The 18,649-nt window shown below is 41.0% G+C and overlaps 3 protein-coding genes and 1 non-coding gene across 7 annotated transcripts in view; 2 read left to right on the top strand and 2 right to left on the bottom strand.

Moving 5' to 3' along the window:
- Positions 1-3,477: 3,477 nt before the first annotated feature.
- On the bottom strand, positions 3,478-7,736 carry LOC121922099 (general transcription factor II-I repeat domain-containing protein 2A-like). Of its 3 annotated transcripts, none has more exons than XM_042451047.1 (2): positions 7,403-7,736; positions 3,478-5,397 (listed from the first exon to the last, which is right to left on the bottom strand). In XM_042451047.1, the coding sequence occupies exon 2, from the start codon at positions 5,389-5,391 to the stop codon at positions 3,574-3,576; it is 1,818 nt and encodes a 605-aa protein (XP_042306981.1). In that variant the 5' UTR covers positions 5,392-5,397; positions 7,403-7,736; the 3' UTR covers positions 3,478-3,573. The 3 variants fall into 3 exon arrangements, with proteins under 3 accessions (XP_042306981.1, XP_042306980.1, XP_042306983.1); XM_042451046.1 differs by having other exon boundaries at positions 7,336-7,736; XM_042451049.1 differs by having other exon boundaries at positions 7,347-7,403.
- A 142-nt stretch (positions 7,737-7,878) lies between these two features.
- RPL10 (ribosomal protein L10) lies at positions 7,879-11,372 on the top strand. Its single transcript, XM_042451058.1, has 7 exons — positions 7,879-7,900; positions 8,001-8,033; positions 9,680-9,738; positions 9,986-10,093; positions 10,194-10,332; positions 10,671-10,833; positions 11,144-11,372. The coding sequence occupies exons 2-7, from the start codon at positions 8,011-8,013 to the stop codon at positions 11,297-11,299; spliced, it is 648 nt and encodes a 215-aa protein (XP_042306992.1). The 5' UTR covers positions 7,879-7,900; positions 8,001-8,010; the 3' UTR covers positions 11,300-11,372.
- Positions 10,392-10,526, top strand: LOC121924552. The gene has a single exon (XR_006102657.1). It is a non-coding gene; the product is annotated as a small nucleolar RNA SNORA70 (small nucleolar RNA).
- Positions 11,373-12,410: 1,038 nt separating the features above from the next.
- The window catches only part of LOC121922102 (deoxyribonuclease gamma-like), a 7,443-nt gene continuing 1,204 nt past the window's right edge, over positions 12,411-18,649 (bottom strand). The window contains exons 3-9 of one of the 2 annotated variants that reach the window (XM_042451056.1): positions 18,303-18,389; positions 16,743-16,855; positions 15,410-15,522; positions 15,167-15,324; positions 14,616-14,712; positions 14,238-14,364; positions 12,411-13,178 (exon numbers count right to left, since the gene is read on the bottom strand). In XM_042451056.1, the coding sequence (XP_042306990.1) occupies positions 14,290-14,364; positions 14,616-14,712; positions 15,167-15,324; positions 15,410-15,522; positions 16,743-16,855; positions 18,303-18,389 (643 nt within the window). In that variant the 3' untranslated portion in view covers positions 12,411-13,178; positions 14,238-14,289. The remainder of the gene's footprint in view (positions 13,179-14,237; positions 14,365-14,615; positions 14,713-15,166; positions 15,325-15,409; positions 15,523-16,742; positions 16,856-18,302; positions 18,390-18,649) is intronic. The other variant, XM_042451057.1, reaches the window with a different exon arrangement.

Genomic DNA, 18,649 nt, shown 5'->3' on the forward strand with positions numbered 1-18,649 from the left:
CCCCATCAGCCATCATGACTGGGAGTGCATCTACACTGTAGAAAATAGTGCAGTTTAATGCCACCTTAACTGCCATGGCTCCATCCTACAGGACCTACTCAAGGGCAGGGTAGAAGTACTCTCATAAATAAATGACAGTACACTCATCCCTCCACATTTGTGGCTTTGATATCTACGGATTTGATTGATTATTCACAGATTTGATTAATATGTCCTCTAGGAATATCTAGGTCCTCCTCCAATGCAACTCTATGGTCAACTTTAACTATAAGTTGCACTGAAGGACACACTAGAGATTACTGGAGAATACTCTACTAGGCCTTTGTAGCTCCTCCAGGGCAGTTCTATGTTCATTCTCTGTCAGACATTGACTACAGAGTTGCACTGGAGGACCTAGAGATTCCTAGAGAGGTGGCCTCTCAGGTAAAAACATGGTGTTTGAGGTATTTGCTGTTTTTCCATATTCACGGGGGTCTTGTGCCCCTAACCCTAGTGAATATGAAGGCACTAGTGTACTTGCCCAGAGAGAAACGTTGGAGAAGACTTCTAGGGGCAGCCGTGTTGGCCATATAGCAAATCCAGTAACATCCAAACAATGATACCTTTATTGGGCCAACAAAAATGCACAATTATATTGAATATATGGAATATGGCTATGACAACATGTTGCAAGCCACTGTTTTAAATGTTGGACTAAGACTCAAGACCAAGGTTAGATTCCCAATTCAGCCATGAAACCCAATGGGTGACTTTGGGCAAGAAGTCACCCTCTCTCAGCCTCAGGAAAAGACAATGGTAAACCTCCTCTGAACAAATCTTCCCAAGAAAACCCCACAATAGGCTTGCCTTAGGGTCACCATGAGTCAGAACTGACTTGAAGGCACACATCACACTCACAAGCCTCCCTTTGCATTCGCTTCCTTGACCTTTAATAATTCTTCCACATCTGTAATGGTTTCCACTAGTAGTACGGTGTCATCTGCATATCTTAGGTTGTTCATGTTCCTATCTTCACCCCTCCTTGTTATGAGTCCTCTTTCCCACTTATACTGTTAACAATAAATTAGAATGATATCAGCCATTTTAATTAGTCGGAAATCATTGTGCCATAAACGGTAATCCTATTAAGGGCCAGTAAAGTCAAGAAATCAGAAGACTGGGCAAATTGGGAAGGGTAGCTATAAAAGACCTAGACAAAATCCTAAAGAATAAAGATATACAGCTAAAAACTGAAGTTAGAATCATCCAAGCCACTGTATTCTTCATCACTATGTACAGAGATGCGAGAGCTGGCCAGTGAAGCAAGCTGATAGGGAGGAAATCATTTCATTTGAGATGAGGTGCTGAGGATATTGTGGACAGGCCAAAAGACAAATTGATCCTAACAGATGAAGCCAGGTATCTCCCTGGAAGCAAAGATGACTAAATTGAGGCTGCTGTACTTTGGCCACATCATGAGAAGGCACGATTCATTAGGAAAGACAATAATGCTCATGATTATTTTCACCCCTTGATTTCCGCCGTTTCGTTTGTTAAAGCTAAACATGGCATAAAACTTAGGTTCCAGTCTCTCATCATAGTATTGAGAATTTGTCAAAAAGCCAATTAGGTTTTTACAGGTTAAGGACTTTTTAAAATTACTGTGACATTTGGAATGGAGCTTCAATAAAAAACACAGAAACACAGAAAAATAGTGTTTTAATGCAAAACCATTAAAAAAAACCCCACAATATATCAACAGGTGGTTATTACCCCCTAAAAGGTTATTTTTTACCAGAAATTGAGCAATAAGGCTTAAACCCCTAATAGTGCTTTTCCTGCTTTCGTTTTTGCAAAGTCTTTCGCTAGATCTTTTGGGTCAATCTGGCTTGCTAATTCACTTTCAATAGAAATCTTAGCAAGATCTGTAAGTCTTTCCTGGCATATTGTACTACGCAGGTAAGTTTTTATGTGTTTTAATTTGGAAAAAACCCTTTCTGCACTAGCTGCAGAAAATGGTGAAGTGAGTAGAATTCTAAGAGTAACACACAAACTGGGAAATCCATTTTCCAGATTACGGTGGTAAATGTAGTTTAGCATGTTTTGAGGGGTTAGGTTATCATCCAAGTGACGACAAATGCCACTGAGCTCAGAACACAGTCCTAAAGCGTCCATATCACGATGTTGATCCTGACCTCCCTCTTTATTCTTGAGCATTAAGGCCTTTTCCAAGTTCTGGCATAACAGTGTGATCTCTGCCAAGTTTCTGTCTTTGAGGTCATGAATGTTGTACAAAAATCCAAATATACCAGAGATTTCATTCAACTGAGAAAATCTCTCCCTGACAACATTAATAGCTGAGTCCAAAAGAGGGAAGTAAAAATGAGTTTTGAAACCGTCCAAGGGGTCAGCTATAAACTCATCTCTTGGCTCATAGTCAAACGTTCTCTTCTTTCTTCGAATGAGGATCTTCTCTTTCTCAAAAACTGTTTCTATTGCAGCTTCTTCTGCTAATTCATGAGCATCAACCAATGCTCTTTTGAATTCTGAATCAGTTCTGGCATTGCTCAAATACTCTTAGCTGTGATAAAAACATTTACGGGAAGTCTGTGAAAACCTTTTTTAAACTAAACATTTACCCTGAAAAGAGCCAGATATCAGATAGATGTAAGTTAAAGTTTCATAGAATCACAGAATCATAGCATTTTTGTTCTTGCATGAGCGAGGTTTATGTACTTTTTCTCTGTTAGGCATAGCCTTAAACCTTGTAGTATTTTTTGTTTAAGTGACAATAGCTAAATCAAAACTACAATTGATAAGCCTAAACCTAATACAGCGATGATCCAAAATGTGATTGACATTATTAAGAGATAATATGCTATTTGATGTTCTTTTTGTTGCCTGTTTTATTGAACTATTTCCTGTATTGCTATGTATTTTATATGTATTATCCTATCATTTCTTAGATTGTACGCCATAGGCAGGTTTCCTTTTTTATATTTATTGTTTTTATGTACAGTGCTGTGCAAATCTACAGCGCTATATAAATAAAGAATAATAATAATAATAATAATAATAATAATAATAAAAGAAAAATCTCAGTCAAAAACAAGCACAGCAAAAGGATATTTAGACCCTACCATGCTACCACAGCTTAACTTAATTAAATTACAAATATATATTTCAATGTTCTTTACACCGTATTGGTACAGTTTTTACTAAAAAGTGTATAAAATTAAACACAGATCAAAGTAAAAGAGGCTGATATGGTAGGTGTAGAACAGGCGTAGGCAACCTTTTTGCGCCGGGGGCCGGGTTGCTGTCCCTCAGACAACTGGGGGGCCGAAGCTAAAAAATAAATAATTAAATTATTATTATTTTTTAAAATAAATAAATAAAAAAATAATTCCTACATACGCTGCACACATCATATTTTGAAGTAAAAAACAAAATGGGAACATATACAATCTCTAAAATCAAGAACAAGAACAAGTAAAGTTAAATAAACAAACTTTATTTGGTATTAAATAACAGTGTATTTTAATGAAGAACAAATTAAATCAACAAACTTAATTCTGTATCTAATAACAATGTTTAATGGGAACTCTGGGCCTGCTTCTGGCTAATGAGATGGTTAATGTCTGGTTCCATATTTGTCACTGCTATTCGTAGCAAATGATGCAAGTGTTCATCTGTTAGTCTGGATCTGGCTGGCGCTTTCAGATGTTTCATCCGGGAAAAAGTCTGTTCACAGACATAAGTGCTGCCAAAGATGGTTGCCATTTTGCGTGCATGGTTCCTGATATTAGGGTATTTCTCAGAGGGGAGAGATGCATAGAAATTTAGAAGGCTGCTTGACTTGAATGCGTCTTTCAGAGAGTCACAACTATGCAGGTCACACAGTTCCATTTGGTAAATTGAATCCACATTTTCAATGTCAATAGAAAATGGGTTTCGGAAAAGCTGTATGCCCTGTTCATGGAGATGAAGCTCTTTAAATCTAGCTTGGAACTCGCTTTGTAACTTTTCCAGCAACTCCACACATGTTTTTGTTGGGAATGCAACCAATGGTTTTTCTGCTGACAGATTTTGAGTAGTTGGGAAATGGCTGAAATGTCCCTCATTCACTTGTTTGATGAGGAGGCCTAATTTTAGTTCAAATGATTTCACAGATGCATACATATCACAGATGAGCTTCCCCTTTCTTTTAAGTTCCACATTGAGACCATTAAGGAACTCTGTTACATCTGTCAGAAAGGCAAGGTGCCATTTCCATTCTGCATCATTGAGCTCTGGTACTTCTTTGTTTTTGGAAACCAGAAAAGCTGCAATCTCTGGCAATAAGTCATAGAAACATCTCAAAACCTTCCCTCGACTCAGCCAACGCACTTCTGTGTGGTACAGAACATCTTCCCAGTCAGCATTTTCCTTGGACAGAAATTCCTGAAATTGTCTGTGGTTCAATGCATTAGCTCTAATGAAGTTAACACAAGATACCACAGTTTTCATAACAAAGTCCCACTTCAGTGATTTACTACACAGCGCCTGTTGGTGGAAGAGGCAGTGTATGGCTATTGGCTGAGAACGGTTATGTTTTTCCATCTCTTGGTTAATGCGAGCAACTACTCCTCTCTTAGACCCCACCATGCTAGGAGCGCCATTGGTTGTCACACTGGCTAGTTTAGCCCAGTCCAGCTCCAAACCATTAACAGTCTGGCAAACTGTTTCATAGATATCTTCTCCTGTTGTGGTCTCTTTGATGCTTTGCAGTGCAGCAAGCTCTTCTGTGACTTCGAAATTGTCATTTATCCCACGAATAAAAATCAGAAGTTGTGCAGAATCACGAATATTGTTACTTTCGTCAAGTGCCAAGGAAAAATAGGAAAGGTTTTTTGCAGAGTTTTGCAATTGCTGCTTCAAATTGTCTCCCAGTTCTTCAACCCTTTGTGAAATTGTACATGCCGAAAGACTCACTGTATTAAATACATCAGCCTTTTCTGGACACATCGCTTTGGCAGCTATAAGAAGGCAGTCTTTAACAAATTCTCCCTCCGTGAATGATTTGCCAGCGGACGCTATTGCCTGGGCAATTTCATAACTTGCTCGCATGGATGAAATATTTTGCTGCTTCTGCTTCACAAGAATATTTTGCTGGCTTGCCAATGAAGTTTTCAGTTTGGATATTTTATCTTTTCTCACTTGTCCAACAAAACCATCGTATGTATCTTTATGATGCATTTGATAGTGTTGATGCAAATTGTATTCCTTGAACACAGCCACTGTACCCTGGCATATCAAGCACACAGCTTTCTCCTTGTGCTCGATGAAAAAGTAATCTTCTGTCCACTGTGGGTTGAATACCCTCCATTCCACGTCGATCTTCCTCTTAGCGGCAACCTTTTTGGACATCATTGTTACCTAGGAGTACAAAATTGCTCTTAGTAAAATACATACATACATATATATATATATATATACACATACATATACAGCGCTACAAAAACAATATACCAGCAATAAAATTTCCCACACAGAGACATACAGACTGCACTGCTCATCAATGCAGCCTGATCAGTGTTAATCAATGCAGCCTTGCCAGTCCTCACAAACTGAGCCGGTTCCTCCACCACCTTTTCAGTTCACACTACCCTAAAAAGGAATATGGCTGAACTCGCATAGTGAACTTGCACATGAACCGGTGCTTACACAGCAGATGACATAAATACAACATACAGTACAATGCTACCTTGAATCCCTGCTCAACCAGAGAAACCCACTGCAAGGCCTTCAGCAAGATGGCAAAGGCAAATCCCTTCTGAACAGTGTCTTCTGAATAGTTTGAGAAGCCCAGGGCAAACCTATCATTGGTTCCAAGGAGGGGTTGCCTTTGTCTTCCTGTGAGGCTAAGGGAGTGTGACTTGCCCAAGGCCAACTGGTTGTTTTCCATGGCCAAGCAGGGATTCAAACTTAGGTCTCCTATGTCTGATACCCAAACCAAACAAAGAAAAAGACACAGTGTATTTATTGAGATATGTATCCATATCCATATATATAGATATAGATATATATGGATTTTCCAGATATAAATTTTTATTCATCTCATCATCCAATTAAAAAAATGTATTAATTGAAATACAAAAGACTGTCATCTCAGTCAAACACCACAATCCCAAAATGCACCAGCAAGTAGTAACATTAATAATAATAATAATAATAATAATAATAATAATTGTTACCAGCATGGAAACTACTAGAAGGCAAGCCCACAAACAAGAAGGAATGCATGCACACTGTCTCAACCCAGAAAGGTGCAAGCCCCTGTGAAGGGATTTTACACAGAGGTCACCCAGGACAAATAATAACAATAATAATAATGATGGCACCACCATTTTGAATTCCTCCCCGTACAGGCCTGCCGCGGCCACTGGAACCTTCCAGGAGCGCTCTGGCGACAGCAACAGGCCTGCTGCTGTGTTCTAAAATGGCGTCGAAGTCTCGCACGACTTTTCCCATCCTGCCCTGCAACTGCAAAGGTCATGCGAGACTTCAGCCACCATTTTAGAACACAAAATGGCGCCCGGAGCGGCATGGAAGCCGAGGCGGGGGCGACAATTGGCGGCAGGACCGGGCCGGTCCCAGTCCCAAGGCCTCGCTGGGCTGGATCTGGCCTGTGGGCCATAGGTTGCCAACCCCTGGTGTAAAAGGTTTGAGTATGTGGAAGAAGGTGTGTGTAAAGGGAATGAGAAAGAAGTAAGAAAGCGAAGCTAGAAGCAGGAGTTTGGAAGAGAAGAAGAAGGAAAGTAAGGCAGAAAGAAGGATGTGGAAAAGATTAAATGGAGGGCTAGGAAGAAATTTGGAGATAATGTTGATAGAAAAGAGAATGGAAGGTAAATTGAAAAATAAGTAAATAAGCAAATAAGAAATTTAATTTGTTCAGTTATATATGTTTTATATATGCATTATTTCCTTACTGTTAGGTTTTGTTTATTCTTACGTGCCTCATGTATAAGGACTGAGCGTAAAAGCGTGTATGTATTTTGGGGCTTAGTTTTGTACTTTATTGGTTTGCTATGTTAATTGTTATGCATCACTCATTGTTATCTTATTGCTTTTGTTGTTATTTGCCATGCATTCCTTTTGCTATTTACAGCCATTGTGATTTCCTATGTTATTTTTATTGTTATTTACTATGTATTTTCTTAAATATTGCAACCTGCCTTAACTCTTCATGCTTGGGCAGGCTATAAATAAATCCTTATTATTATTATTATTATTATGTAGAGATTTGTATTGGATTATTTTAATAATAACGTTTTTTAACCCCCCCCCCCCCCAAATCCAAGCCAGGCTACTTACTGTCCACTTACAGTACAGCAAGAGAGGGAAGCGGAGGTGCCTTTTCTCCTGCCTCTCTCCTTCTTACCTGAGAGGGAAAGCGCGCCTCGGAGTCCTGAGCATGCGCAGACGATGCAGCTGTTAATCATAGAGTCCCAGAGTTGGAAGAGAGACCCCAAGGGCCGTCCAGCCCCACCACCTTCTGCCACGCAGGGACTCACAATCAACACACCCCTGACAGATGGCCATCCAGTCTCTGCTTAAGACCCCCAAAGACAAAGAGACTCTTTTTTGGACTTCAACTCCCAGAAGCCCCAGCCAGCTTGTTCAGATGCCAGGAATTATGGGAGCGGAAGTCCCCAAACACCACGAGAACATAAGTTTGCCAACGAGGCCTTCACACATCCGGGTACTTGCAACCCTGCTTCCTCTTCTAAAAGGAGCGTTTCCGGGAGCCAACCGGAAGTGGCGATTGGCGTCACGCCGCTCCGGCATGGCCTACGTCTATGGTTTCAGCCTCCCTAGAGCGGCGCCCTTGATAAGCCCCGCGCATGCGCGGAGGCGCTCTCTTTTTCCTCTCGGCGAGGTGAGTGAAATGGCGGCTGCTCTGTCTCGCTCGGGGAAAGGAGGGCCCAGGCCCCTCTCTCCTTCCCTAATTGACTTTCCCTGCCTGTTTTCTCTTTCAGACCCGTCACCATGGGCCGCAGACCCGCGCGATGGTGAGTTCGCTGCCCTCGGGGAGGGGAAGCCAGGAGGCTGGAAGGGGAGGGAGGAGGAGAGTGTGGCTGGGGACCTGGACTCTGGGGAGCAGGGTTCAAATCCTGCTGCGTTGAGCCTGGGGCAGGTCCAGGAGGACCAACTGTAGGGCATTCAAGGAATATACAGTGTATATATACAGTATAAAATCTGCAAATATCAAAGCCACAAATGTGGGGGGATGAGGCATATTATATGTGTGTATGTATCTATATATATATAGTTATATCACATATAACATGTATATCATTATATATCATATACAGTGTATATATATGTGATATATAACATATGCAATATATCATATCATATGATATAATATAATATACACGCATCCCTCCACATTTGTGGCTTTTATATTTGTGGATCTGATATGTTCTCTGAATCTCTAGGTCCTCCTCCAGTGCAACTCTATGGTCAACTTTAATTAAAAGCCACACTGAAAGACCTAGTGATTCCTAGAGAGACCACTCCCCTAGGCATTTGTGGCTTCTCCAATGCAATTCTATGGTCAGTGTCTGTCAGACATTGACCACAGAGTTGCACTGGAGGACCTAGAGATTCCTAGAGAAGCATCCACTCCAGTTAAAAACATGGTTTTTTTTTGTTTTTTGTTTTTGTTTTGTTATTTGTGGGGTTTTTCCTATTCACAGGGGTCTTGTGCCCCAAAACATAACAAATATGGAGGGGTGTGTGTGTGTGTGTGTATCATGCATACAATATGTACTGAATATATAATAGGATTACAATGTGAAAACTAATAACACTCATATAAATCTCATGGTTCTTAGTCATGCTCAACATGGAGGGTGTCCTAACTGCAAAGAGGGATGAGGCACTGAGATGTGGAACATTCAAGGGAACTCTATTTATTTTAATTTTTATACCACCTTTCTCCCATGTTGGGACCCAAGGTGGATTACAACTTGTGTATATGTATATGTATATACACATCTTGTAAGCTGCCTTGGGTGCCAACGTGGGAGAATGGCCAGATAAGTACATTTCCCATATATATATATATATATATATATATATAATCATATTAAAACAACACAATTAAAGTAATCCTCTTAAAACAGTAAAACGTTTTAAAACATACAAAATGTTGAATGGGGATGGAAAGAAGGTATTACAAGACTTGTGAGCAAGAGCATGGAAGAAGAGGAGTGGGTGTGAATGCTCTTGTAAAGTAACATAGATCATGCTGTTAGAACAAATAGGGCTTGTTAGTACAAGGTGGAGTAGTAATTTGTAAGGGGGGGTTCAGTGGTCCCCAAACAGTGCCCTTTAAGAGTTTTTGGACTTCATCTCCCAGAAGCCTCAGCCACGTTGGTCAGTGTCAAGGTTTGGTCTGTGTCTCAAGCCACTTTCTGAAACCTCATCTATACTAAATGATCTTGGGTACAAAATTTAGTGTCCTACAGAGGCAAGAAGTTAGCCAGCTGGGTGACTTCCAGCACCAGTATTAAGGGGTTGCTTTTGAAACTCAGCATTTTTGGTTAGAATATTAGGATACAGAACCTCATCTGTTTAAACTAATCAACTGTTACAGTGACTGTTTTGGTTCTTTTTTAATCATCTCTTTTCACTGTGCCTTTTTCTCTAGCTATCGGTATTGCAAGAACAAGCCTTACCCCAAGTCCCGCTTCTGCAGGGGTGTTCCTGGTAAGTAGAGTGGTAACCCAAGCTAGCTAGCATTTTGCTTTTTTCATTGAGATAAATTGTACATTTCAGAAAGCAGCATAAGATTTAATCTGAGACAGGATTCTTGAGAGAGGAAGAATGAACAATAATGTCAAAGTGGTATTAATTTGACCAGTAGCTTTCTCACCTTTGATTGGGAACGTCAAAGGGTTCAGTTTTTTGCCTGTCTGCTCTGTACAAGTAGATGATACGATTACTTTTCCCACAGATCCCAAGATCAGGATTTTTGACTTGGGTAGGAAGAAGGCTAAGGTTGATGAATTCCCACTCTGTGGACACATGGTATCAGATGAATATGAGCAGCTGTCATCGGAAGGTAAGGACCATTGAGATATCATGGAGTTTGTTGTTGGCTGTGATGGTGTGCTCTCCCTCATTTTGTCTGCCTTACCCAATCATTCACTCTGCCTCTACAGCTCTGGAGGCTGCCCGGATCTGTGCCAACAAGTACATGGTGAAGAGCTGTGGCAAGGATGGCTTTCACATCCGAGTGCGCCTGCATCCCTTCCACGTCATCCGTATCAACAAGATGTTGTCATGTGCTGGAGCTGATAGGTGAGAAATGGCTCGAGACATGCCTCTGATGGTAACCTTGTGGGAAGGGGTAGCATTGAGTGCAGTCAATTAAGCCGACCAGCCCCTGTTGCTGTCAGGGGATGGTGTGCACTGACTGCGCACAGCAAAATCCCCTGGTTGTGTACGTGCTCCGTTCCTTGTACAGAGCACCTTAAGGGACCTTGGGAACACTTGGTTCTTGGTGAACTAGCTTCTGTGATGATGGGCTTTATCAACTTTGCACATGTTTTACTAAGAAATCTTGACTACTGATATTGTAGCATAGTTCACCCCTTGAATGTTATACGCTAAAATATTATTCCTTGGTTTCTTTTTAGGCTCCAGACTGGAATGCGTGGAGCATTTGGAAAGCCTCAGGGCACAGTAGCTCGTGTCCACATTGGCCAGGTCATCATGTCCATTCGTACTAAGGTGCAGAATAAGGAACATGTTATTGAAGCACTGCGCAGGGCTAAGTTCAAGTTTCCTGGTAGACAGAAGGTAATGTGTGGCGATCAGGCCTTATCTTCTTACAGCGCAAGTGTTAAAGTTGTCAGTGAACTAAATGAGACCATATGCTTATTTTGTTGCCTTTATATTATAATGAACTAATTCTGAACAAAAGGTTCTGTTATCTCATCACTGACCTACTTTATAGTCTGATATAGAAGGATGTGAATTATGGGAATTCTTAGGCAATTGGAGACCACTTGATATGTGATAGTATGTTCAGTCATTTTTAAAGCACACATAGAAGAAATTTGAGGGTAGTGTGTGAATTTTCTGATAGATCTCTCTCTCTCTCTCTCAGATCCACATTTCCAAGAAATGGGGCTTCACCAAATTCAATGCTGACGAGTTTGAGGAAATGGTGTCTGAGAAGCGCCTCATCCCTGATGGTTGTGGAGTTAAATACATCCCCAACAGGGGCCCTCTGGACAAGTGGCGTGCCTTACATGCAGCATGATGACCTGATTTGTTAGAATGCTCCGTTGTTTTATTCTTGAAGGAAGATTCATGAAAATAAACAGTTCTATCTACTTCCTGTGTGGTTGTTAAAGTTTTGGCCAAGGGTGGGATTACTAGAACTTTAGAAGATGCGTTTAATTTGCTTTTAAAAATAAAAACTGAAGTGAAGGCATTTATGAGATAAACACCAAATTCTCTATTAGCATCTTGTTCTCTCACTGATGATTCTCAAGTTGTTTTATCACAAGCTCTCAAGGAAGCAGTCAGAATCACAGTACCATCCAGGTACCATAACCAGGTGGTTGAGTTTGTTTCTTTATTGTAAAGATGGCAATTATAGATGTTCTATTTCCAACAGCGTATTTCCCATTAGCAGTCTTGCTCTGCAGTGCACAGCCACAGTTGGGTACATTCAATGTGACTGGTTTGCTCAGCAAGTTGCCCACACAACAACATTTTTAATTTACATATGGGAGAGATTTCTTATGAGCTGGAAGTGTAAAACTCTTGAAAGGATTTTCTAGCTGTTGGCACACAAAGACCATGGGCAAAGGTGTGAGGGTGAGGGCTGAAATACAGACTTAGATTTTACACTCCCTAGTATATTGTCATAGAAGACTTTTGAGAATTTTTATTTATATAAAATGTATCCTGTAGACTCAGTCTTGCCTATTGAATTTTTGGGTTATGAGTTTATGTGACAGGAGGAGGTATCAGTACCAGCCATACACAAATAAGACATGTAACATGGTTGGTTGGGTGATTGGTTGCCTTGAGAGCTTTGATAAAACAATTGATTCTTAAACTGGGATAATTAAAGAATGCCTCTTAAATAAAAATATAAGGGAAGGTGTAGAATTGGATTCTGAGAAATGAGCACATTTCAATCCGTCAGTTTGAAAAGCAGGGAGCAGGCTTGTGTTTGAGCCTTGGAATAATGCTGTATGCACACAGATAGTGGTGAGATTTTGACTATTATTAAATGTTTTAAGGGCTGAGGAAGCAATCAGTCCCAAAATGGTTTGTTTCAGTTTCTGCACACTCACTAGGTCACTCTTTGCATCCCCATGATATTCCCCCCCCCCCAAAAAAAAATGATAGTTCTGGGCAATACCTTTATTACCACTGTCTGAAATGCAAATTTTCAAGTTCTTAGAACTCTCGTCAGACAAAAAAGTTGGACATAGAAGAATTTGGGCCTAGAAGAAAAAATTGGGCTAAATTAATGGATGAGAGATTAAATTTAGTTCCAGTTCCCCCATCCACAGATGTTTGTATTGTTTAGCCACATGAAATAGTTCTGGAGAACTCAGATGCTTACATTCTTATGTTCATTTTCATTGACTGATAAAGGCAGTGCACAAGGGAGATCTGTTGGTCTTTCTTTCAGAACATGCCATGTTGTACTTGCAAAAAAGATTCTCAGGCAATTGTTAATAGATTTAAATCACAGGAGAGAATATGTGACCCTCCACATCATACTGTACAAACTTTTGAATGGGATTCCAAAGTGAGATAAGAGACAGGGTGGTTTGTCCCTTTACAAACAGAATAGGGATTGCACCAACCATTAAAATTGGCAAATTTGAAAGCATGTTTTAAGCTAAAGTTGGAGTTTTAAAAATCTATAATTAGATAGTGTAAATCAGCATTTGTGAATGAGCACGTTGGATTAAATGTGTCTTAAATCCAGAATGAGCACTTGTGTTTAGGAATAGAACAAAACATGGAACTCATTGTGCACATTTATGAATGTCAGAATAGAAACGCTGCAGATATAATTGTTGAAAGAAAGCCATAGAGTTATATTAAATCAAAAATTGCAAAGAGGTATTCAGCGATGTCAGTGAAATATCCTGGGATTGATTGTGCTTCAGCTGAAAGAAAAGGGGATTATCTACAGGAAAAACAAATTTAGGTCTGTGGGATACAGAGGAATCCACAATTGGGAAGTCTCCCTGTACCCACCCCATTCACAACTTACTTAATTTAATTTACTAGTTTGACTTCATAGTTAAATTAGTAGCTTCTGTATAGCCCAGGATGTAGGTAGGGGTGAAGGACTTGAAAGTAAACCTCTTCCCATGTTTCAGAACATATGCCTTAATGCCATTGGTGAAGGCTGGAGCTTAAGATGCTTGGACTGAATTAAATGACACTGTCAGCATCGAGAATAATATAATTTGAAGAGTTAGAAACTTGCCATATAAATGAAAAACTCATCTAGATAATATGCCAAGTATCCTCAGCTTAATCAGAGTATCTAAATTTTCACAGTTATGAACATAGGCCTTATAGAGAGCACATAGAGGGGAGCAGAGGTGCTTCTGTAACCTGATCCTTGGTTTACATTATGAATGAGAATACACCAAAGCACAGGGTGGGGGGCTATGTATGCCAGTTGGATGGTTGACATAGCTGCCACTGAGTTCCACAATCCCTTCCAACTGTTAAGTAGGATAGGATAGGCTTAGCTTGCCAGGTTCCTGTATGGTGGTACTATTTACTGTGGCTGAAATCCAGTATCAGCTAGGCAACCTTTGAGCTTCTCTTTAGTAAATTCAGATAAGTGGGATGGATGGTCTCTTCTAACTGATTCCTGGTCTGACCCCCCCCCCCCCCGCCCAAAAAAAAAAAAACCCCCTGACAAAAACATAATTCAACTGCTCCAATCATCAGTAGAGTGCCCTCAGCTACTGATCTAACTTTTACTGTTTTGTATTCATGATCACTACTTGGTCATGATTTTGACACTATCGCCATGAACATAACTCACTCCCCCAGCCAACTTTACTGAATATCAGCTGCTTGGGAACAAGGGTGGCCATTCTGTTGATGGTCAGCACAGTTGTATTATATTTCCATTAGGGAGTTGAGCCAGGAGAAGTTACTTGTGTAAATAGTTAACAAGATTCTGGCTGTTGTCTTTTTCTTACCTCAGTCCCTTTGCTTCACTCCATCTCAAGGAACAGGAGGACAGCCAAAAATTCAGAGTTCTCGCTGGGCCTTGGGGCTAAGCTGCAGGTTCACCTCTACAGGATAGTGGTCACTGATTTCTAAGGCCTGTGGAAATGGGATGGTGAGGATTATTTAGGTCTTTTCCCATTACATTCAGCCCAGTAGCTGATGTGGCAGCCATTGGGTTTGTTTTGGCGGGAGCCTATAAAGCAGTGGTTCCCAGCCTGTATTTAATTACAGTTATGAAGTAGCAACAAAAATAATTTCATGGGTTTGGGTCACCACAACATGAGGAACTGTATTAAAGGGTCGCGGCATTAGGAAGGTTGGGAATCACTGCTATAAAGTGTACTCACCTCTTCTTCAGATAATCCAAGTGCTTGTGTGAAATTGAAAGGCTTGGCTGATCTGGGCACAACAGCACCAAGGAACTCTTCCCCATGGACTATGATCCTAGCAGGAGGAAAACAAACACTAAAGTGGTAAATGGTAAGACTACATTGCTTTGTGTCCAAGAAAGTGAGCAGATTACTCTGTGGGTGGCCAACTATAGCATAGCCAAATAGGAGATTTAATAGGCCTATCTATGGCATAGATTTAATGGTACTCCTGCTCAAACATTGTATTACTCTGCTCTCAAGTTCAGTAGAGAGAAGAGCACTATCATATTTTTAGGTTTGTTTTGTGGTCATCTTGTTGCCCTCCCTCATTCCAATTTGCTTCAGCTCAAGCCAGCTTGCTCCAGAAATAGTTGCTCATCATTTGGAGAGCCACAGGTTTCCCAAATGTATATACCAGAATAGTGAGGACAGGTTTGCTTTTGTGCCTGGTGTTCCTGAATTTTTGATGTCCCTGACTTTGGAGAAAGGAGTTGGCTGGGTCTCAAGTCAGCACTTTGGTTCAGTACCTGTCATAGGCACAGCAGGACCGGTGGCTGACTGTGGTGTCTTCTGTGTCACCAATGAGCCAGTGGAAAGCAAGGTCGCTTCGCAGGCAGATCCCAGCCCAAGCGTTCGGTGGGATGTAGGCCCCAGCAGCATTCAGGTCTCCCAGCACCATCACGTTCTGCTCAAATGCATGCAGGGAAAATTATGGTGCATGAGGATTAATCTAGTTAGCAGCCTCCTCCATCCCCACATCTATAATGTACCTGAGTTTTCCACTGCTCCATCAGTTTGTTGCACACACCAAACAGCAAGTCAAGTTCATGGACAGCTTCGCGGGGACTTGCATGATGTACTATTAGCACAAAATCCATGATGGCTATGGTTGCATATCAGTGGTTCAGATGTTGAGAGAGAGAATTTTATATGTATTAAAGGAGACAGCCCTTGATCCTGTTTTCAGCTTTAAAAGGTACAGTGGTACCTCGGGATACGAAATACCCAGGTTACGAAATTTTCGGGATACGAAAAAATCCCATAGGGAATTATTGTTTCGGGTTACGAATGTTTTTTCGGATTACGAAAAAACTTTTGGTGCTTTTTTCGGCTTTTTCGCACGGAATCGCGGCTTTTCCCCATTAGCGCCTATGGCAATTCGGCTTACGAAGGCTTTTCGGGTTACGAAAGCGGCCGCGGAACGAATTACTTTCGTAACCCGAGGCACCACTGTATAAGCAAATCCCCCAACAGCTTGGAGAAGAACTGGGGAAAAGAAATTTCTACTGTAAGCTTTCTTAGACGACAGTCCATTTTATCAGTGATAGTGTATAAAACCCTATGCTAAAAATTTCTTTTTCCCATTTAGCCTCAAATGTTTTACAGAATTTCCTTCTACAGTTTTATAAGTAATCACACATATAGATCCACAAAAAGGGCAGTAAATTGGCTAAACAAATCACTCAGATTTTGTTAGTTTGTGTAATTCATATGGTTTGCTGAAAGTAGCTTCTTTTAGTCCAGAATTCCAGCATTTTTAGTGCAGAGTACACTAGCCCTGCCTAAAACAGTGTGATGCTTCTATATTCCATGCAGGCTGCATCCACACTGCATAAATAATTCAGTCTGACACCACTTTAACTGCCCTAACTCAATGCTATGGAATTCTGGGAACTGTAGTTTGTTGCGGCACCAGAGCAATCTGGCAGAGAAAGCTAAATGTCACAAAACTACAGTTCCTAGAACACCATAGCATTGAGCTATAATAGTTAAAGTGGTGTCAAACTGGATTATTTCTGCAGTGCAGATGCAGCCATAATCATACTTAGTACAGCAAGAAGAACAATTTATTATTACAAAGCACAGGAAGGGTTCCAACCATCTTTAGTGAGATGTGCTTCTCATGATCATTCTTACCATGCCTTTAGGGAGTGGGAAGATTTGAAAACAAGAAATGCCAGGATTTTAATTCTCAGAACTGATTATCCTTCATGCCACACTGACTTTTACCATACTTTCCTGGCAGGCTGACTTAAGTTCCTGGTTTTATCAGGAATCTGTGGATCCATACTAGAACCTTCTCATGGAGAACTTGTGCATTACCTGTATATGAAGAGTGGAAGCGAGCAGCAAATGGGCCCCTAACAAAGGCTGTGGAGTTTCCAGCATCTCCATCCTCAAATTGGCGCCAATCAGTAACAGATACAACATCCATTCTGTCAGTGGAAAAAAAGGGAGAAAACAGAAAGATAGGGTGCACCCGAGGGGTTTCATAGCTCAAAAGATTACATGAGGAACCCTGCCTCTAAACCTTGATGAGGGATGGGCAGCAAAGTGTAGCCCCTTGGAACTCTAGGGGTGAAAAAGAAATTCCATTAAAAACAAAATGAAACACTGAAATGCAAGAAACTGGTTCTGGGGGGATTTTTGCCACTTTTAGCTCCTCTGAGCCATTTTAGGCCTAGGAGAGACCTTTTATTGTTATTTTTAGAACTCCCTCCATGGGCTGAAACGGTCAAAGGAGACCCACAAATATGGCAAAAACTTGGGGACAATTTGGGGCAAAAATGTTAGGTTGAAGTTTTTTGGTTGGGATGTGGCGGGGCTGTCACCTTGCAGGGCTAACACTGCCCCCTACCATCCAGCATGTCTGGACATTCATTTTAGCTACACGAAAGTGAACTTGGATATAAGCATTTTGGGCCTACTGTAGGGATACTGCACTTTTGTTTGGTTACATTTTTATCCCTCATTTCCTACAGGCAGATCAAGGTACCACACAGAGCAGTCTTCCTTTTTATCTTCGCAACAATCCTGTGAGGCAGATTACTTTGAAAGACAGTGATCGACCCAAGGCCGCCCTGGTAAACTGAGTAAGGCTTTGAAATCTGGGTCTTCCTCCTACAACAGAATAACCACTGTACTCCCATCACAAGTTATATGTAAATCTAGTTCTCCCTGAGATAGGTCAAACCTGTTTTTTGATCCATACTACTTCAGAGATAGCACATGTGTGCTATTTTTACTAAATGCTCCTCCATAGGATTATTTTGCACACAACGAACCAATTTATCCTTAGCCTGCAATGCTAGTTTTCATCGGAAGGGATTTATTTATTACAATCATGATTATATCAGGTGAGACTGTCACAGTAGTTGGAGCGGTTCATTCCAAACATAGCCTTACAAATTTGGTGAAAGCAGGCTTAGTTTCCTGTCTGTATTGTTGTGGGTGCATCTCTAATGAGAAAGTTTGGCGTAGCAGATAAAAGAGCTGAGATTACGAGATGCAAGAATTCACATGTGTGAGATTTGAAGTGCAGGTTCAAATCACTACTTGGCTATAAAGTTGTGTTGGCTGAGCTTGGGAAGTCAGTCTTGCAGTACCACCTGCCTAGCAAACTTTTATAAGGGTAAAACAAAACTCAGGCAAAAAGCAGTGACATATATGTAACAATTACAAAGTGTGATGTAAACACAAGTAAGGAAGGTGGCTAAAATACAATTCTGAGGATAGTTGGAGTTCCTGCACTGAGTGGGGGTTTGGAGTTAATAGCCTATGGGGCCTCTCCCAAATCTTTGATCCTATGATTTATTTGATCAGGCTTGGATTTGGTTATGGGGTTTTCTGTTTTGTGGCATTTCCAGCTGCCCCAGACGTTACCGATACACAAAGACATTCTGTTCCTTGTAGCTGCCTCGCCCAAGCCTCTTGCTCTCCAGGCGGCTATAATGATGAGAATGATCATACCTGCAACAAGAGAAAGCAATGCTATTTTCATGCCTTATATGCACTCCCAGACAAGGGAATTCCGTCTTGGAGATATGTGTGGCTTCACTTCTCTCTGGTCTTAAATGACACCAGCAGGGTGGCTTAGGATGAACAAGACAGAAAAATAATTACTGTACAAATTGCAGTGGGCCTTTGGTATCTGCAGGGGTTTGGTTCTAGGACCACCGGTGGATACCAAGATCCGTAGATGCTCAAATCCCATTAAATACAATAGCACA

Source organism: Sceloporus undulatus, chromosome 2 (assembly GCF_019175285.1).
Source record: "Sceloporus undulatus isolate JIND9_A2432 ecotype Alabama chromosome 2, SceUnd_v1.1, whole genome shotgun sequence".
NCBI lineage: Eukaryota > Metazoa > Chordata > Lepidosauria > Squamata > Phrynosomatidae > Sceloporus > Sceloporus undulatus.